Below are 17,544 nucleotides of genomic sequence, written 5' to 3'. Positions count from 1 at the left end.
CATGCTGATCTTCTGCCAGAGAAAGTTAACACCCACTTTTCGTAAACATTAAAAAGATAAACGCCATTACCTGTGCAGCAACGACCACTAGCCATGATAAATCACCTCTAGCAGGTGATATGCATACATTTCCATTCTCTCCTCCAATGTTTTTGTACTCTAACACCAGAACACCCAAAATACCCATGTGTCAGGAGTCGCACACGCTACCTCCTGCCACCCAACAGTAACCAGGTTTTTCATTCCCTTTTTAACAGAAACCCACCCACCACAAGGAGACCAGGATGAGGCAAGTAAAAGGAAAATGTATTTATTTCTTTTACAGGTTTTACACAGTTCATTAAAATAGAGTACCCCACACTAACCCCAGCCCTTTCTACTTCCTCCCTACTTCTACCACACACCGCTACCCACCTATGGCCCCCCTTCCCTCCTACGGAGCCCCAGCACAGGTAATAGCACACACCCCTCAACACAGCACACACACATAAGCCACTTCAGGTTACCCCACACACGTGCTCACATTCAGCACATCATATAGTCACCATATAGTGATTCCCACTCCTGCTCCCCTGTACTCAGTCCCGCTCTGGGAGGGGAGACCCCACTCAGCCATCTAAGGGGGGGACGTCACCAATGCTGAGGGGTTCTCACTTATATGCCCTTGCTCACACCCACGCACACACACTGCGTAAGGGTGGGATGTAGTCTGGCCCACGCCTCTATGCTGGGCCTTTCTACATCCCAAAATAAATTTTAAAAAACCCAAACCCAAACAAAAACATGCTGCTTCCAGCCCGTCCACACTTCTTTCCTAGGCTTCTGGGCCGTGTCCCGGACCACACTGCTGCACCCTGCACTCAGGCCTGGTCCCGGTTGCCACCAGACTGAAGTCTCGCTGCGACCCCACACTTAGGGAGGGAGCAGGCACTGGTTCAATTCCTGGACCGCTTCCGGGCTGTGTCCCGGACTGCACTGCTGCACCCCGCACTCTAGCCTAGACCCAGTTGCTGGTGCCGCCAATCTAGAGTCTCGCCGTGACCACACACTGTTAGGAAGGGAGCAGGCACTGGTTCAATTCCTGAACCCCGTCCAGAACAGGACTCTCGCACCCCCACAACGTGGTTTCAAGATTCCCAGGGTCCGGGGTACCCCCAGTGCCGCCTGTTTGCCTGGTGCCACCAGCGCCATCTCTCCTCGCCTCCCCTTTCTTTCTCGCAGGACCAGTGCAGCGTCTCTCCTCCTCCAGGACTGCCCTCCAGTAAGCCATGCAACACACAAACACACTCACTCAAAAACAAGAAACAAAAGAAAAATAATTTTAAAAAACCAAGGGTTTAAAATCCTCACACGAGGAAACCCATTCGTCAGTACAGGTGTCTGTGTTCTGCCTCTTCCTTTCCCTCTTTATAACCTGGTCCATTAACTAATTTCAACAAGAATCTGCTGCGCTGCTTCCCCACTAGTGCAACCAGCAATCAATCAATTACCCTGGAATGCATGCAACACACGGATCCCAATCAAACAATTCCCCGCGATTTCAGCACTGCTAAGCTGGGGGCTCGTCAGGCTCACCTCCTGACATATGCATTAACCCAAACATGCAAATTTTAGGGATGCCACATTCCTCTTGTTTTCCCAGCATAAACATCCCCTGTGGCACCATAGTAAATATGGTGGAACACTATTCGACTCATCATTTATAAAAGCCCCATAAATCCTTAGTATATATGGCCCAAGGTCACTTAAAATACAGTTGAGGTCAAAAGATTACATACACCTAGGTTAAAGATATTCAAACTCAGTTTTTCACAACTCTGCACATTTCATGTTACCATACATTTCTTTTGGCAAGTCAATTAGGGCATCTACTTTGTTCACATCAGAGGTAATTTTAAAACAATCAATTAGAGACAGGTTTATTTCAGCTTTAAGTCACTATATCAGAATTCCAGTGGGTCAAAGGTTTACATACACCAAGTTGACTGTCTCTTTAAACAGTCTGGAAGATTTCAGAAATTGATGTAATGACTTTTTTGAAGCTTCTGATAGGCCAATTGTCATAATTAGGAGTTCATTGGGAGTTAATTGGCACCTGTGGCTGTATTTAAGGGCCTTCCTTTAGAACCACTGCCTTTTTGCCCTTGTTACCATGGAAAAATCCAAGCAACTCTGCCAACACCTCGGAAAAAAAATTGTTGACCTCCACAATTCCGGTTCCTCCTTAGGAGCAATTTCCAACCAACTGAAGGTACCATGAGCGTCTCCAAATATAAAAATCTTGGAACCACACAGACACTGCATCGTCCAGGAAGGAGGCACAAATTAACTCCCAGGGCTATACAAACTTTGGTCCGAAAGGTTCAACTGAACCCCAAGACAACAACAAAGGAACTGGTGAAGGAGTTGGAGGCATCAGGTACCAAAGTATCTACATCCACCATTTAAAAAATTCTACATCGCCATGGCCTGAAAGGCTGTCGCACAAGGAAGACCGGAATAAAAAAGCCAGAATGAAATTTGCAGGTGATCACCAGGATGCCTTTTGGAGGAGTATTCACTGGTCAGATGAAACAAAAATTGAACTGTTTGGCCATAATGATCAGCGCTATGTATGGAGGAAAAAGGGTGTGGCTTTTAATCCAAAGAACACCATCCCAACTGTGAAGCATGGGGGTGGCAGCATCATGTTGTTGGGGTGTTTTGCTGGAAAAGGAACTGGTGCACTTCAGAAAACAGATGGCATCATAAGGAAGGAGGATTATAAATACTGAAGCAACACCTCAAGACATCAGCTAGAAAGTTAAAACTTGGTCAAAGTGAAAGTATTGGAGTGGCCATCATAAAGCCCTGACCTGAATCCCATAGAAAATTTGTGGACTGAACTGAAAAAGTGTGTCCAAGCAAGGAGGCCCACAAACCTGACTGAGTTACGCCAGTTCTGTCAGGAGGAATGGGCAAAAATTCTGGCAAAGTATTATGAGAAGCTTGTGGAAGGCTACCCCAAGCGTTTGATTCAAGTTAAGCAATTAAAAGCAATGCCACCAAATACTAACAAAGTGTATGCAAAACTTTGACCCACTGAAAATCTGATATAGCACATAAAAGCTAAAATAAATCTGTCTCTTAGCTATTATTTTGAAATGACCTCTTATGGAAATAAAGTAGATATACTAATCTTACACCTGGCGCAAAGCGGCGCCAAGCACAACGCAAGTGTCTTTGCTAGTTTCAGACTGTCACAGTTGTCATTTTCCCGCCGAGCACCCACGTTGTTTAAATAGCAAATGTCCTTGTGCCCATGGCATGGTCTTAAAATGAGGTGTGGACAGGTGCATTGTTGGCGCATTCCTATCTTGAGGCAGCAGAAAGCGATTGCGCGATTGACCAACAAAAACCTGGTCTTAAGTCAATGGCGCAGTATTTTACTGTTATTTTAAGGGCACATTATTAAGATAGTAATATGGGCCTACATAGGTGGGTGCACAATGTGCAATATTTAAAAAAATACATGTCATAATGGTTAGTCATAATATTTATATCAGTTTCCTCTGCAGAGAAATGTTCTTTCCTACTACACTCTCAGAAAAAAGGTACCATTTAGTATCTAGAAAGGTACAATCGCTTGTCACTGTGGCAGTAGCCGTTGAAGGTACAGAACTGTACCTTTACCAGAAAAAAAGGTACCATTCAGTACCTAGAAAGGTACGATCACTTGTCACTAGTTCCTTTAGAGGTACAGTTTTGTACTTGTCCAGAATTTGTACCCTTGTATACCTTTATTTCTGAGAGTGTACAGAAAATCCGCCATTATAATAGCAATCCGCCAAGGTTCAGGTGCACCTGGCTTTTAAAGGGAATGGGAGATGACGCTGATTGGTTTATTTCATGTTACGCCCAAAACATACCTATGATTAATTAAGAGACTAAGTACAACCCCTTTGAACCATGCACCTTACTTTGCGCTCAGATATCCGCCGTTAAACTAGCAAAAGTGGATTTGTAAACCCTAAATGCACATGCACTTTAGACCGTGCGCTTAGATCGTTGAAATATAGCCCATTGACTTAACATGGGAAATGTATGGTAACATGAAATTTGTGGAGTTGAGTGAAAAATTGAGTTTGAATGTCTTTAGCCTATGTGTATGTAAACTTTTGGCCTCAACTGTAACCATTTGTTGAACACAAACAGTCCAAAGACTAAGCAAATGGTAATGAGCCAAAAATGGGACACAGTTTGCATAACTCTGTATTATCTGTAAGACAGACATTAGATTAATCCATGTTATATGTGTTTTATTCAATCAATTAAAATAGAATACAACTTCTGTATGAGTATCCCTCAATTTTGGGGGATATCCCTAAAATCCTAATTTCCAATTATACTGTACCTGCTCAAGTCTGAAACAATATTCCTATCTCGCCTCTTTTGTTTGTTATAATGCTCAAGCCTGATTTTTGTTTTGGAATTATAGTCTATTTTACACTCCAAACATCTCCACGCCCATTTAAATTTCAGATCCAATATCAGGATTAGTCCATTGTGGATTGAAAGCTTGAAATACCACAGCCCAGAGCCCTGGGTAGCACTTATGCAAACAAAGACAGTAAATCCACTGTTTGTAATTAGAAGGAATCAATATCACATTATCGGTTGCTCATTTAGCAATGATTTATGTCTGTTTAAATTTCTCCTTCGGCTGTGCTCTCACTAACAACTTGTGACATTTAAGAGTAATGAAGCAGAGAGCTATAAGAACCATGTTACGTACAGTGTACAAAAACAAATTGCTTACTCTGAGTTCAAGATTAAGGCCTTTTCCTGGACAGCAATGCTTAATCTGTATGCACTATTTGTGAACTTAAATAACTACAAGTACTGCTATTATTGTAGAAACGGGTGCAAATTTTGTATGGAGTACAAATCATTCAAATGAGGATAATAATAGGGAAAATATGTGAAAATAGCTTACAGAAATTGTCTTTGTTATGGAAAATACATGCCATCTTTCCACTACATACTAGAGGCCAGAAAAGTTGCTTGCTTGAGCAATTAAAGATTATTGGTTGTGGAAAGCTGTGCATTATACAGTGTATACAAGTGATGGGAGATTTCAGGTTTCAGGCAATAAAAGATGGGAAGAGCTACTATATGATTTCAGTGACTTACTTATTTGAGCCATTTAGTTTATTTTGCTGTGAAGAGCAAAACCATTTGATTAGTTGAAGCAGTGATTGACAGTGATCTGTGATTGACAGCTCATTGAAGATCCACTCACCATGGAGTTCATGAAACATTACATACTTGCATAAATTTACATCCATAATAGAGGGCTGGGGTTTTATGGTGACCTCGTAGTTAAAGGATACTCAAATCTGGCCCTCAAAGCCAGTAGTACTGACTGACTAGAGATTCTACTCTTCTGGTGTCCCAGGTCTAAACCAGTCCCAGAGGAACTTTGGAGAGGCAGAAGGAAAACTAGCAGTACTACAACATTTCAGCACCATTAGTTCTGATAGATAACATCATTGTCATTATTACAGACTGGATTCAGTTCAAGGTGGATGAAGTCGGATTCCATTCAAGTTGGATGCAATAATTACAGCAAATGGTGTATAACAAATTATAACTAGAAAGGTTACAATTCCTGAAGGAATTATGTGGGCTTGCTTCAAATTCCACCTGGCACTGTCCTCAAGCCTCAATGCATTTCAATGAGGGTGGGTAGCTCAGAACAAGCACAAAACTGTCCAGACCCACGGTGCACCGTAGCGTTACATATACAGCCGGGGATCAGCCATTAGCCATTATGGTCCAGGGATGAGTCATATTCTAAAAGTGTCATGAGTAAAACTTAGCTAACTATATAGCTAGCTAGCTATGGCATGTCCTCACCTCTGTAACGTTATTTGTTGTCCTCCGTGTGTCCATACATCTGTATCAGTGGTTGTAGCGTCGGTGTGTCCATACATCTGTATCGGTTGTAGCTATGTGTCATTAGCTCCTACTCATGTGTGCAGGATAGCATCCATACGTGGGTTGTAGCTGTGTGTCCGTAGCTCCTACTTGTGCATGCAGGATAGCTTCTGTACGCGCTAACTAGGTTAACTAAAGTAGACAAAACGCTAACATGGTAAATGGACTGCATTTATATAGCGCTTTTATCCAAAGCGCTTTACAATTGATGCCTCTCATTCGCCAGAGCAGTTAGAGGTTAGGGGTTAGGTGTCTTGCTCAAGGACACTTCGACATGCCCAGGGCGGGGTTTGAACCGGCAATCCTCCGACTGCCAGACAACCGGTCTTACCGACTGAGCTATATCGCCCCCAACATGTTAGGGTTAGCTAAAGTAACGTTAGGCGATAAAGCTGTGCTTAAAAATCTTGTGCCATTCGTAGTGTGTCCTACTAAACGTCCATGAGTGAGTGAGTGACCACCTGCATATGCGTCCTACTAAACGTCCGTGAGTGAGTGATCACCTGCGCATGCGTCCTACTAAAGCGTTCCACTAAACGTCACTGAGTGACCACAAAAATTGCTCACAAAAAGTTGAATATTTCAAAAAGTTTTGAAAATTTCAATAATCGGAATACAAGCAACAATGTCTGGAACTAGCCAGTCATTTTGTTGTGAAAAGTTTGAATGTAATGCAAAAACTGTAGTAGTTAAAGCTAGAAAAATTGGGTGGAAAGTGCAGATAATAATAAAAAATATGAAAGACAGCAAGAGTGGGCCTGCCGGAAGCAAGCCCACTAAGTTATTATGTAGTACTTCATTGTGGCTTCAACGTCCCTTGTAAACTAAAGTCTAACACCTCTATCCACCATTGTATTATATGCAAGTGAACTACTCATAATTGCATTAAATCTTTTTCATATTTCACAGCTGGTCCCATTTTAAACCAATTGGCTTACAGTGAAGTGCATATTCTGATTAAAAGCACACGTATATTTTGCAGTTTTCAGGAGTGAACTGTAGGAGCTACTGTTGGCTACCAATAAAAGTGGGACTGTAGAACAATTCCTGAATTCTGAAACCAAAAACAGTACTGCATCTCATGGCACTGAATCCAATTCCTTTCTTCTTCCGCAGTCTTTAAAAAATAAGTGGCAATAAAATCCTAAAGCAAGCCACACAAGCCCGAACAAGGGTCTGATTCGTGCCCTTTTCTAAGCCTCAATCTTATCGGTCACCCCCAGAGTTTCACACACATCAGATCAAAACTGATCTCACAGAGTAAAAGTGATCTGTATTTATTTTTTGTGTGTGAAATTTTATTGCCTTTTTGTCCATTCCAGATAACTGATATCATCTAATAATATTTGTGAGCTGTGACAATAGAAGACAGAAATTGACAAATTAAATATAGGGTATACTGATATATTCACCAAGAGCAATGCTGCAAAAAACCTCCTTTCCTAGGTTTCCTAGGTAATTGTTTATAACAAATCAAAGGTTTGACCTTTTAAAAAAAGACAATTTCTTCCTTTGGTTAAATAAAGAATGTTATTTTCTTGCTAAAGTGTTTCTTTTTTAGAAATGGATCTAAAGAAAATTTTAGATTTCATCTCAGCCACGGACGAAATCATTCATTCCCCCATTGTTCTCTCTTTAGCTCTCATATTCTCATATTCCAGGCAGCAGGACATATGCATCATCTGTATTTTACAGAAACCAGCTTGAGCCATGTAGTCAGAGCTCGTGGGTTAAACCTGATTTAGTTCAGTCTGACACCACATCTCTCCTCTGATACCCCTGCTGGTAAATATCCATCTTTCAACGGATATTACCCTGCCTTACAGTAGCTTTACTTAAAAAACTAAACAAGTCTGCTTTAATGCCTCATTTAGAATTTTCTAGGATCGGTCTTGGTCCACTGATTTTCTCCATTAACACAGCAAAATTAGAGACAGTTCCTTGCCCTAAAGGGAACCAATAAAATCCCAGTTCTAATTAAGTTGTTATGGCAGTGGAGACATCATCATAGGGTGGTTTTAATTACTTTGTAAAATCAAAAGGCAGCGATTGGGTGCAGAAAGGTTATCTCTGAACTATTTTTACGACCGTAAACATCTGTTAGGCTTCCTGTAGGACACCTTTACTTGGTGTCAAAGTCAATTGTGTCTGCAGAACACATGGTTGCGTTTTATTCACTATAAATAATATGGAAACTAGTTTTGTTGATATATTACATGGAGGTTACAAGATCAGTTACTCTCCAGTCACACTTAGTGTGAGATGTGTTTCTATTTAGCAGGTTCCTGTCTTATTACAGGTCTATGAACAACAATTAAAAATGAAAGTGCGCTGTGCCTTTTAAAAACAAAAAACACAGTGTATACAAAAATAAAAACATAAACTATTGTGTCGATTTCAAGTGTCGTTTTCTACCAGAGGTGGAAAATCTAGGTTCAGAAAGTAGAAGTCTTCTCCTGTATTTAATATTATTTTTTATTTTTTTTATTTGTTCCAATCAACTGGATTTTCTAATTACCACAGTTGTACACCCAAGAGGTAGAACTAATTAGTAAATCAACTGGCTGAGCTTATGGGTGGAAGAAACACATGGCGTGACTTACTTTCTGACCATTGGAATTTCCACCTCTGTTTTTTAAACACTCACAATTGTAAGTGTTAGCTAGCTAATTCATCCTCCTTTTCCATCACAAACAATGATATAAATAATCAAGACTATTCAACAATTAATATTGAAATGCCATTTATGGTGTGAAGTAACTATCATTCTATCAGCTATCAGCTATCATGTTTCACTGTAATCTTTAAAAATGGAGAGTGTCACCAGATTTAGCTGTGTACAGGTGGTGATCCAGACAAGTATACAGGATATGCAAGGTAGTTCAATAAATTTGGTATCCAGTCATGTTGTGAGCATATTATTTCATTGTATTGTGATAGTATCACATTTTTAATGTTTCTTTCTTTTTTCTCCCCAATTGCAGCATTCTCTGTGAGAAATGTTGGAGAATGCAGATAAGCATGCATTCTCAGGTCTGACGCCTCTTCCTATCACACCACAGTGTACAAGTCTAGCTCACACAGAAATGACTCAGAAAAAACACTTCATGTGCAGCTTAACAGGGGGATTTGCAGACACCCAATCAATCAACAGGGCTCACTAATGCACGATGAGAAATTGTCACCCTGGCTGATGGAAACCCTCCTATGCCTGACTGATGCTAGAGGCAATGGTGCACCACTCTGTGGGAATGCCAGCCAAAATCATCACTGGCCCTGTCCAGACACAATACCGGACCATGGGCCCATTCATACAATTGTACCGTGCCTTATCAGGATGAGCAACCTAGCGGCCTTGATAGTATTTCTTTAAATGTTATACGATACATATCTATTTTTGCTATGTTTTGATTTTATGTTATCATCATTGTGATATTCAGACAAATCCCTGGAGGAGACCCCATGTATCCGAAAACATTATTGGTAAAATAATCTACAAATAAGCTAGGTCAAACAAACAGATACATTTAACATAAACATTTAACATTAACATGTTTTTTGATTAAAAGATAGTTTTCACACCAATGTGAGCTTGAGGCAACCCTCCTTAATAAAAAATGTATATCTGCATATTATTTTTTATGTTATACTATCATTAGCTTCTTGTGAGTGTAAATGACTCCATTGATATTCTCCTGGCAACACAAACGTGGATTTAGTTACTGTGAGATGGACGGTCCACTTTGTTTGCCAGTGACAAAGTCCTCTCTTGTTGAGAAAAGCTCAGTTCAGTAAGAGTGATCCAAGCAGCTATCATCCTGCTTGCAAACGCAAAAATTAGACCGTGCAATATCAGCCTTATGAGCCAGTTTTACTTACAATGGCACTTCTTTGCTCCTCATGTTGAGAGGTAACAGCAGACTCCAAATGCAAATGCCAGACCTAGGATCAACTCTACACCTTGTATTAGATTTATTGTGCATTAGCTAATAACATAGACACACAGCTGGCAATGGAAAAGCTGAACAGTATATATATTGTGAGCACCATGACGGTTGGGACAGTAACATATTTTTTTATAGATTTTTAGATTTGTAATCAAACAAAGCTGTTTGTGATTTCTGAGCACACCAGTGCTCTTTCTTCTTAATGATGTTCCAAACAGTTGATTTAGGTTAGCCTGAGGTTTGGCCTATGTCTGCGACTGTCTTTTTTCTTATTTCTAAGCCTCATAATGGCTTCCTTGACTTATTAACACAACTCTGGTCCTCATGCTGACAAATGCCAATAACAGACTCTAAAGGCAATCAAAAGGCTAGAATCAAAACTAGATATTGAAGGACCTCTTATACCTGAAAAACGTAAGCTACTGAACACACCTGACTAATCAGAAACACCTATGACATCATTTGTCCCAAACATTATGATGCCCTGAAACTGGGGGACTATTTATGAAAAGTGCTGTAATTTCTACATGGTGAAACCAAAATGTGAAAAAATACATTTGCACCAATTGTGCACTTTGCTCACAAGTGAACTGTTTGATTACAAATTTAAAATTGTGGAGCACAGAGCCAAACCAAAAAATAAAAAAAACATTCTGTTCTAAACATTATGGAGATCACTGTACATATAATGAATAAAATGTTAAATGAGACACTTAATTGTTCCAAATCTTCCAATTCAATGCATCTATATCTGTTTTTTGAACAGGGAAATATGTCCCATTTTGTCATGTACATCTTTTTTCATTATTAAAAAAAAAAAAAACATGTTAACATACTTTGTCAAATTTGTCAAAAACACTTAATAATTTGATTTCTTCTCTATTTCCTGTTTATTTTTGTATGAACTGCCACATCATTCCTCTGCTGTTGTGCTTTTACCTTTTCTCATTTTTCCTTTTCTGTTTTTAATTTAATTTAAAATTATGAGCCACTTTACTGGTCTATTCTTGTCATATCGTTCTCAGAACTCACCACACTTTCCCTTCCCCAGACGTTCATTTTTTCCCCCCATTTACAACACCTCTAGGCAGCCGGGTCATAACAGTTCTGCTTTGCAAAACCCTTCCTACTCATTTTATGTGTCTATTAATTGAATACACATTTGACATTCCATGACAGAATTAACTTTAACAATACTCAGAAGGGTCACACTGACACCCAGTGGAGGGAGATGCAAAGGAACATATTCGATGCAGTACAACAGGGCTCCCAAACCCTGTTCCTAGAGATCTACTGTCCTGTAGGTTTTCATTTCAACCCTAATTTGGCACACCTGATTCTACTATTTAGCAGCTTAACAAGATACCTAGCTGTTGAATGAGGTGTGCTTTGTGAAGGTTGGTGTAAACATCTGCAGGATGTTAGATCGCCAGGAACAGGGTTGGGCAGCCCTACAGTCTAACATTCTAAGATACAATTAAGAAAACATTAAGATACAATCTTAATACCTTAATAAAATTGCAAAAACTGCCAAAACTGTATCTAGTATCATTGATTTTGAAGGCTAGCAGAGATTTAACCATTTTCTCCTCTATTATTGGAATACATGATTAGATAGCTGGTACATCCTAGCCCCCGCAACGGATATATTTGCTTTTATTGTTGATTTACATTTTTATCAAATTCAGAAACAATCTGGAGAAAGTACACTTGAGGGCACTATGGGACATAGAGCTTGTCCATGTCTCCTTTTACTCAGTGTCACACTATCCTTTCTGCATGCAAGATGTCTATTTTTAACAGGTTTCCATGCTGAACCTATAAGAGACAAACTAGAAGTAGCAGTGTTGTGGCACCAGAGAAGATACGGTTTTGGCTGTAACTGCACTGCAAGCTAAATGAATAGATACCTAAAAACTTCTTAAAGGGTAGCGTTTTGTGCTTTTAATCTTTATTATGAACAAATAATAACAAAAGTTAATAAAATATAAAAATCAATGTTTAAGCAGCATTGAAATTAACAGATTGTAGGCTTATGATGACCAATCTGAAGAAAACAGGGTAATGCAGCACCAGGATTAGGTACAGTGAGAATAATTAAGGTATGTACATCAATGATTATTAATTCAAAGCGCAAATAGTCTGAAAGTTTTTTAAATTGTTGCATTTACATTGTGCATAGGATACTGATTTCACAGTGTATGCTTGCTTTCTTTGATGTTGAAAAAGGCTGTATCGTTAAAAAGATGTTGAGCATGATCAAAGCAGTAGATGCTTTTTTGGCTCGCCAAACTGAAATTGCTGTTTTTCTTTTCAGAACACAAACAGAAGTCCATAGTGCTTACAAAAATAAATATGGTAAGTAATTATAAAATATAATACATGGATTCTCTACATTAAATATGAACTGGTTCACATCAAAGAATGCCCAAAAGATGTAAATGCCAGCATTAAAAAAACACGGCAATTATCAGCCAATAAGGGCAGGACAGGCTAATGCATGGATGGATGTTTAAATAAACAGCGCTCTTCTTGAAGAAATTCAGAGAAAATAGTTTGCCGTAAGATAAATAGGTTTTTAATTCTTTTTGACACACTTATCATTGGCTCTATCCTCCAAGAGAAGATACAACAAGCCTGTGGTGAGGCTGCACAGGCACTGTGAGACATGCTTCAGCCGGCGCTGCAGGGCCCCCGTGGATATCTCTGTCTGCTGCATGACCATCAGCTGCCGTCTTTTCTGTGGGGCCGTCTTTCACTTGTGCAAGGAGGAAGAGCACCAGCTCCTCTGCCCCAATGAGAAGGTGCCCTGCCTCAACGCCCACTATGGCTGTCCCTTCACCATGGCCCGCTCCAAACAGGCCCAGCACCTGGAGGTGTGCCCAGCCAGTGTGGTCTGCTGCTCCCTAGAATGGAACCGCTGGCCTGTAGAGGAGGCAAATACTGTCTTCTATGACAATGTCCTGAAGGAACAACATTCTGGAGAGCAGCTGGACCTCTCCATGGCACTCAGGGACCAGAAACACCTGTGTGAGAGGCTGAAGATGAAGACATTCTTCCCTGAACTAATGGAGAAAGTGGAAGACCCTGAGCTGGAGGAGGTCGACGGAGAGTCAGATCTTGAAGATGAAGCGGCAGGGGCTTCTGCACCACGAGGTGAGGCCCCTGGCTGCAACCTCGTGGTGGCTGGAGCAGAGCGACACAAGTTTAATCAGAAGACCGCAGAGAACGGGGTGGACACACAAAACTACAATCGTTGGGAGAAGATGTTCAGCATGGAGAAGGGAGGCTGCAAGCAAGCCGCCAAAGCTGCCGCTGATAAAAAAATCAAAGACAAGAAAGAGAAAATGGAACCCTCTGAAACTGGTCCTCATGTCCAAGAAGAAACATCTCAGGAGGGGCACAAAGCTGAAACAACCACGCCCCCTTGCGACTTCACTAAGATGGGATTTGCTCCCTGGCAGGATGGGGTCCTGGAGAGGCTGGGGAGAGATGTCAACCCCAGGGAGTTCAACATGTATGTGGTGCACCATGGCCGCATGCTGATTAGCTTTGGGCAGATGCCTGCCTGCACACCCAGGGAGAAGGACTTTGTCTACGGCAGTCTGGAGCCCATAGCCGTCCAGACTCTCCGCTCTTTCAATGTCCCAACAAGCTACAGGGAGAAGCGCATCCATCGCAAAGACCCATCCAAGATGGTGGCCAGCGAAAACAAAAGCCTGGACACCACGGACTTGGGCCTCGCACTGGAGGACATCCCCAAGATGGATGAAATCACTGCCACTTTGATGTGCTACGCAGAGAGGGAGCTACGGGGACACAAAATCTGTGAAACCGTAGGCACTGATGGGCTGTGGATGGACCGTGGGACGCAGACCTATGACTTCCCCTCTGCGCCATTTGAGAGTGATACCTCCCTTGCCAAAGTTACAGCGGACAGACCCTTGAAGTTGCATGTACAGATCAGCACAGAGTCCGCCACAAGCAGGCACAACAAATCCAGCTCTGTGTTCACATTCCTGTGTGGACATTTCTATCGGCGAGATGAGTTCCCCGCACACTTCAAGAATGTTCACTCAGACATCCAGTCTGGCCTGAATGGCTGGTTCGAGCAGCGCTGCCCGCTGGCATACCTTGGGTGCACTTACAGTCAGAAGAGATTCCAACCTTCCACCCACAGAGCCACAGTTACCTACAACCAGGAGCTTAGCACCTTCACCCTCAGACCTGAGGTCTCTCCCTCACTCTATCAGGGAGTAAAAACCATCACCACAGAAAGAAAGTGCACACGAAATTTGGACTCACTCAGCAGACTGCCTTTCGAGGTCCTAGTGCACATTGCTGGCTTCTTGGACAGCTTCACTCTATCCCAGCTGGCCCTGGTCTCCAGGCGAATGAGAGATGTCTGTGAGACTCTCCTGCAGGAGAGGGGAATGGTTTCCCTAAAGTGGGAGAAAAAAACATATAGTCACAGAAGGTCCTGCTGGAAATCCAAAAAGGTAAACCTGACAAGTAGTTCAATTTAATTAATTTAATTTTAATTTAAAAATGATGAAAGACCAGGCCCAAACCCCCCAAAATCCTGCAAGATAGTGGGAAGAAAAAGTAGTCAAACAGTTTTCAGGAAAATACAGTAGTTCACAAGACTATAATAAAAAGAAAAGACTTGTGATGGGAGGGTGAGGCTTCATGGAACTAAAAATGGATGGGGCTGATATATATATCAGTGACTAACTTAAGCTGTGGTGAGCACAAAACTTTTCAGACACATCAGTGATTGACAGCTCAGTGTTGCTCCACCCATTATCAGGCTTATGAAACCTCACTCGCCCAACGCTATAAAACAGCAAGGCTATTCATGGCTAAATCTCAAATGCTGCAGTGTTTGCAGGCTTTCAATATGAAAGTCAAAACAGAGCAAATACATTTCAAAGATCATCTACACAATTTGTCATCAGTAGTTGTAGCTCTCCTCTTGTTAAATTTGACTGGCACAGAGGAAACATGTTAATACATACAGAGGCAGGAGATTCCTGCATGGATAGCCTGATTAAAGTTTGAAATCAATGCTAAAACTTAATTTGCAGCAGTGTATTGATAAAAATAAATGAGCCTCCAATGTTGGCAATATCCACAAAACAGAGAATGCTGCTGTACTCTCCAAGGTTTTTAACATGACATATTTAAATGTGTTAAATCAGCCATTCCTGAAATTAACTACTTAAAACATTTGGCTTTATCAATGTTTAAGTTCACAATTAACAGGAATTCACAGTTTCACTAACTTAATAGCTACCAATATTCGCTACCTTACAATAACAAATAACAAAATAGCTCTTATAACATAAAGCTCATATTCTGATAGCTTGAAAGATGATAGCTTGTTGACTGTCGCATGTTCCTGTCCCTTAGGTGTGGCATTTCAGCAATCTCTTCTCAACAGTGAAAAGATGGCACTTTGGAGATGTTCCCACGATGTCTGATCATTTGAAGCTTTGTCCATTCTACCAAACTGAGGAGAAGAAGGAACCAGTGGCGTTGGCCAGTATGTGTAACACCAAAGCGGAATCTGAGGAACGCCAAAGCCTGGTCACCTTGCTCCAAGGAAACAAGTGACATGGAGAGAAAGAAGGAGAAAGAGATAATAATAAACATTTAAATCAGATCATTTCATGATTTTCATCAAGTTGGACAGCAGAAGTATAGTGTGGATATTTTTAACAAGGTATCTCCTTAGCAAGCAAGCACCTATCAGAAAATGAATGTCAGCTTTCAGTCTGCCTACATTTTACAAATTGGCATTGCATAGTTCCACGAGTGGCAGCTTCACTTGTTTAACAGCAGATCCTCATCTCAACTGTCTCAGGTCCACTGTCCACTGGCATACCTCAGTAGCGGCAATTTTCAAAATGCTGGCAGGCTAATGATTGTTCCAATGGCTAACCACCAATGGGCAGATAGTGGCCACTGTATGTTTTTTGGAGGGGTCTAGAGTAAAACCATTTGAGGTTGGACACTTTGAGGCTGTGAGAAAGCCTCTCACAGTGTAAAATGTAGCTGTGAGGCTAAGGGTTAGTTCGGACATGTTTCTGTCCGAACCCTCTGTGATGAAACCTAATATGAGGACCTGGTGACACGTGCTGTCCTTCAGCTGTTAAACTTGGACTTGTAGCAGTTGCAATTTGCTGATCTGTAACTTCTGGAAATTTTCTTATTATTTATTTTTAGATTTTCTTGGCAGAAACCTTGATTAAGAGGGACAAACGGAAATTGCATTTTAATATACAGTTTACAGTATAACAATGTTTTACTTAAGTAAACCAGGTATAGTACCATGCTCAACATCATGAATGCAAGTTACTACTTTCAAGATTGGAGCCTATTTACATAGCTATTAAGCCTGGAATTCTGAAAAAGGTTTGGGAAAAAGCTTCTGAAGTCCATACAAGATTGTTTACCTATTATGGACTACAGATGGGTGAATTAGTTAAGTAATTTAGTATCTTTAGTTAACTTGATGTCTAATGTATAGTGTCTGCATTCCCAATGTATAACATCTATAATGTTCCATAATGCATTATGTTTGTAGTCATTTTTATTTTGTTCATTGCAGGGAATGTCTGTTATGGTGTCAAAAGCTGTGTAATTAATTTATAGTAAGGTCAGATTTGCCAAGCATTATGATGGGTTGTGAAGCTGTTATGTTGGCTGCATAACTATTTGAAACATAAAATAAAATGATTTACTTCAACTGAAATACTTTGTATTTCAGCTTATTTTTGTGAGGTCATTCTGCATTCTGTAGTATGACATAAAGAGACCTGAAAAAGAAATCAGCACTTTGTTGTTTCAAATCTGTAAAAAATAAAAAAACATACAAATGCAGCAGAGACAAGTAGTAGAAGATTTACCTATTCATGTTGTGCTGTGTGCAGCTTTGAATGCCCCTGCTTGTATACACTGGAATTCTCCTGTCCAGCGCTCTTCTGGGCTAAGGTCATCCTTTTGGAATCTATAATCCGAGCTATATGAGGACCCATTACTTTCCCCCTTTCTTCCTGCAATATGTGCCTGCTGCAGAGCAGAGGCACACCTGCACAGGTACGTCATAATTTCAATGTTTTAGTGTACAATTAAAATAACTGTTCTCACATCTTTTGCCAATTCAGATATTTTCAAACACTCCAAATAACCTCATCAGTCAGCAATACGTTGCAGCTGTATTATTTAATGATATTTTAATACAAAGCGAGCATGACTGACATATGATGAAACATGCAAAAATGATACCAGATGATGCTTTTTCAGTAATGTCATAGTGGCATCTAGTGGGCAGGTGGAAGAATTTCCAAACCATTGACTCACCAAATTAAGATTTCAGTACAATGACTTGCATTCCTAACAGCTGCAATAATTGTTACATATGAAGTACAACTACAATAATGTTACTGCTACCGCACAAACAACTCTGTGTCAATATTGTACATATGCTATTACACAGACACCTATTAGAAATATCAAATCGATTTCAACAACATTTTACTGGATCTGTGTATGAGTTCATTGCATGTCTGCGGCCATAAATTTGAAAATCTGATGCTTGTGTTCATTTTAGATC

At 40.6% G+C, this 17,544-nt stretch overlaps 1 protein-coding gene and 1 long non-coding RNA gene across 3 annotated transcripts; one reads left to right on the top strand and one right to left on the bottom strand.

The window, feature by feature from the left end:
* Positions 1 to 294: 294 nt before the first annotated feature.
* LOC135263747 (uncharacterized) lies at positions 295 to 14,366 on the bottom strand. The gene is made up of 2 exons (XR_010332533.1): positions 14,232 to 14,366; positions 295 to 1,251 (listed from the first exon to the last, which is right to left on the bottom strand). It is a non-coding gene; the product is annotated as an uncharacterized LOC135263747 (long non-coding RNA).
* fbxo40.2 (F-box protein 40, tandem duplicate 2) lies at positions 11,544 to 16,683 on the top strand. Of its 2 annotated transcripts, none has more exons than XM_064352097.1 (5): positions 11,544 to 11,902; positions 11,951 to 12,028; positions 12,244 to 12,284; positions 12,548 to 14,425; positions 15,339 to 16,683. In XM_064352097.1, the coding sequence occupies exons 3-5, from the start codon at positions 12,282 to 12,284 to the stop codon at positions 15,540 to 15,542; spliced, it is 2,085 nt and encodes a 694-aa protein (XP_064208167.1). In that variant the 5' UTR covers positions 11,544 to 11,902; positions 11,951 to 12,028; positions 12,244 to 12,281; the 3' UTR covers positions 15,543 to 16,683. The 2 variants fall into 2 exon arrangements, with proteins under 2 accessions (XP_064208167.1, XP_064208168.1); XM_064352098.1 differs by having other exon boundaries at positions 11,546 to 11,902; positions 12,553 to 14,425.
* Positions 16,684 to 17,544: the final 861 nt, after the last annotated feature.

The sequence above is a fragment of the Anguilla rostrata genome, chromosome 9 (assembly GCF_018555375.3).
Source record: "Anguilla rostrata isolate EN2019 chromosome 9, ASM1855537v3, whole genome shotgun sequence".
In the NCBI taxonomy this organism is placed as follows: Eukaryota; Metazoa; Chordata; class Actinopteri; order Anguilliformes; family Anguillidae; genus Anguilla; species Anguilla rostrata.
This window is presented reverse-complemented; position numbering and strand designations above follow the sequence as displayed.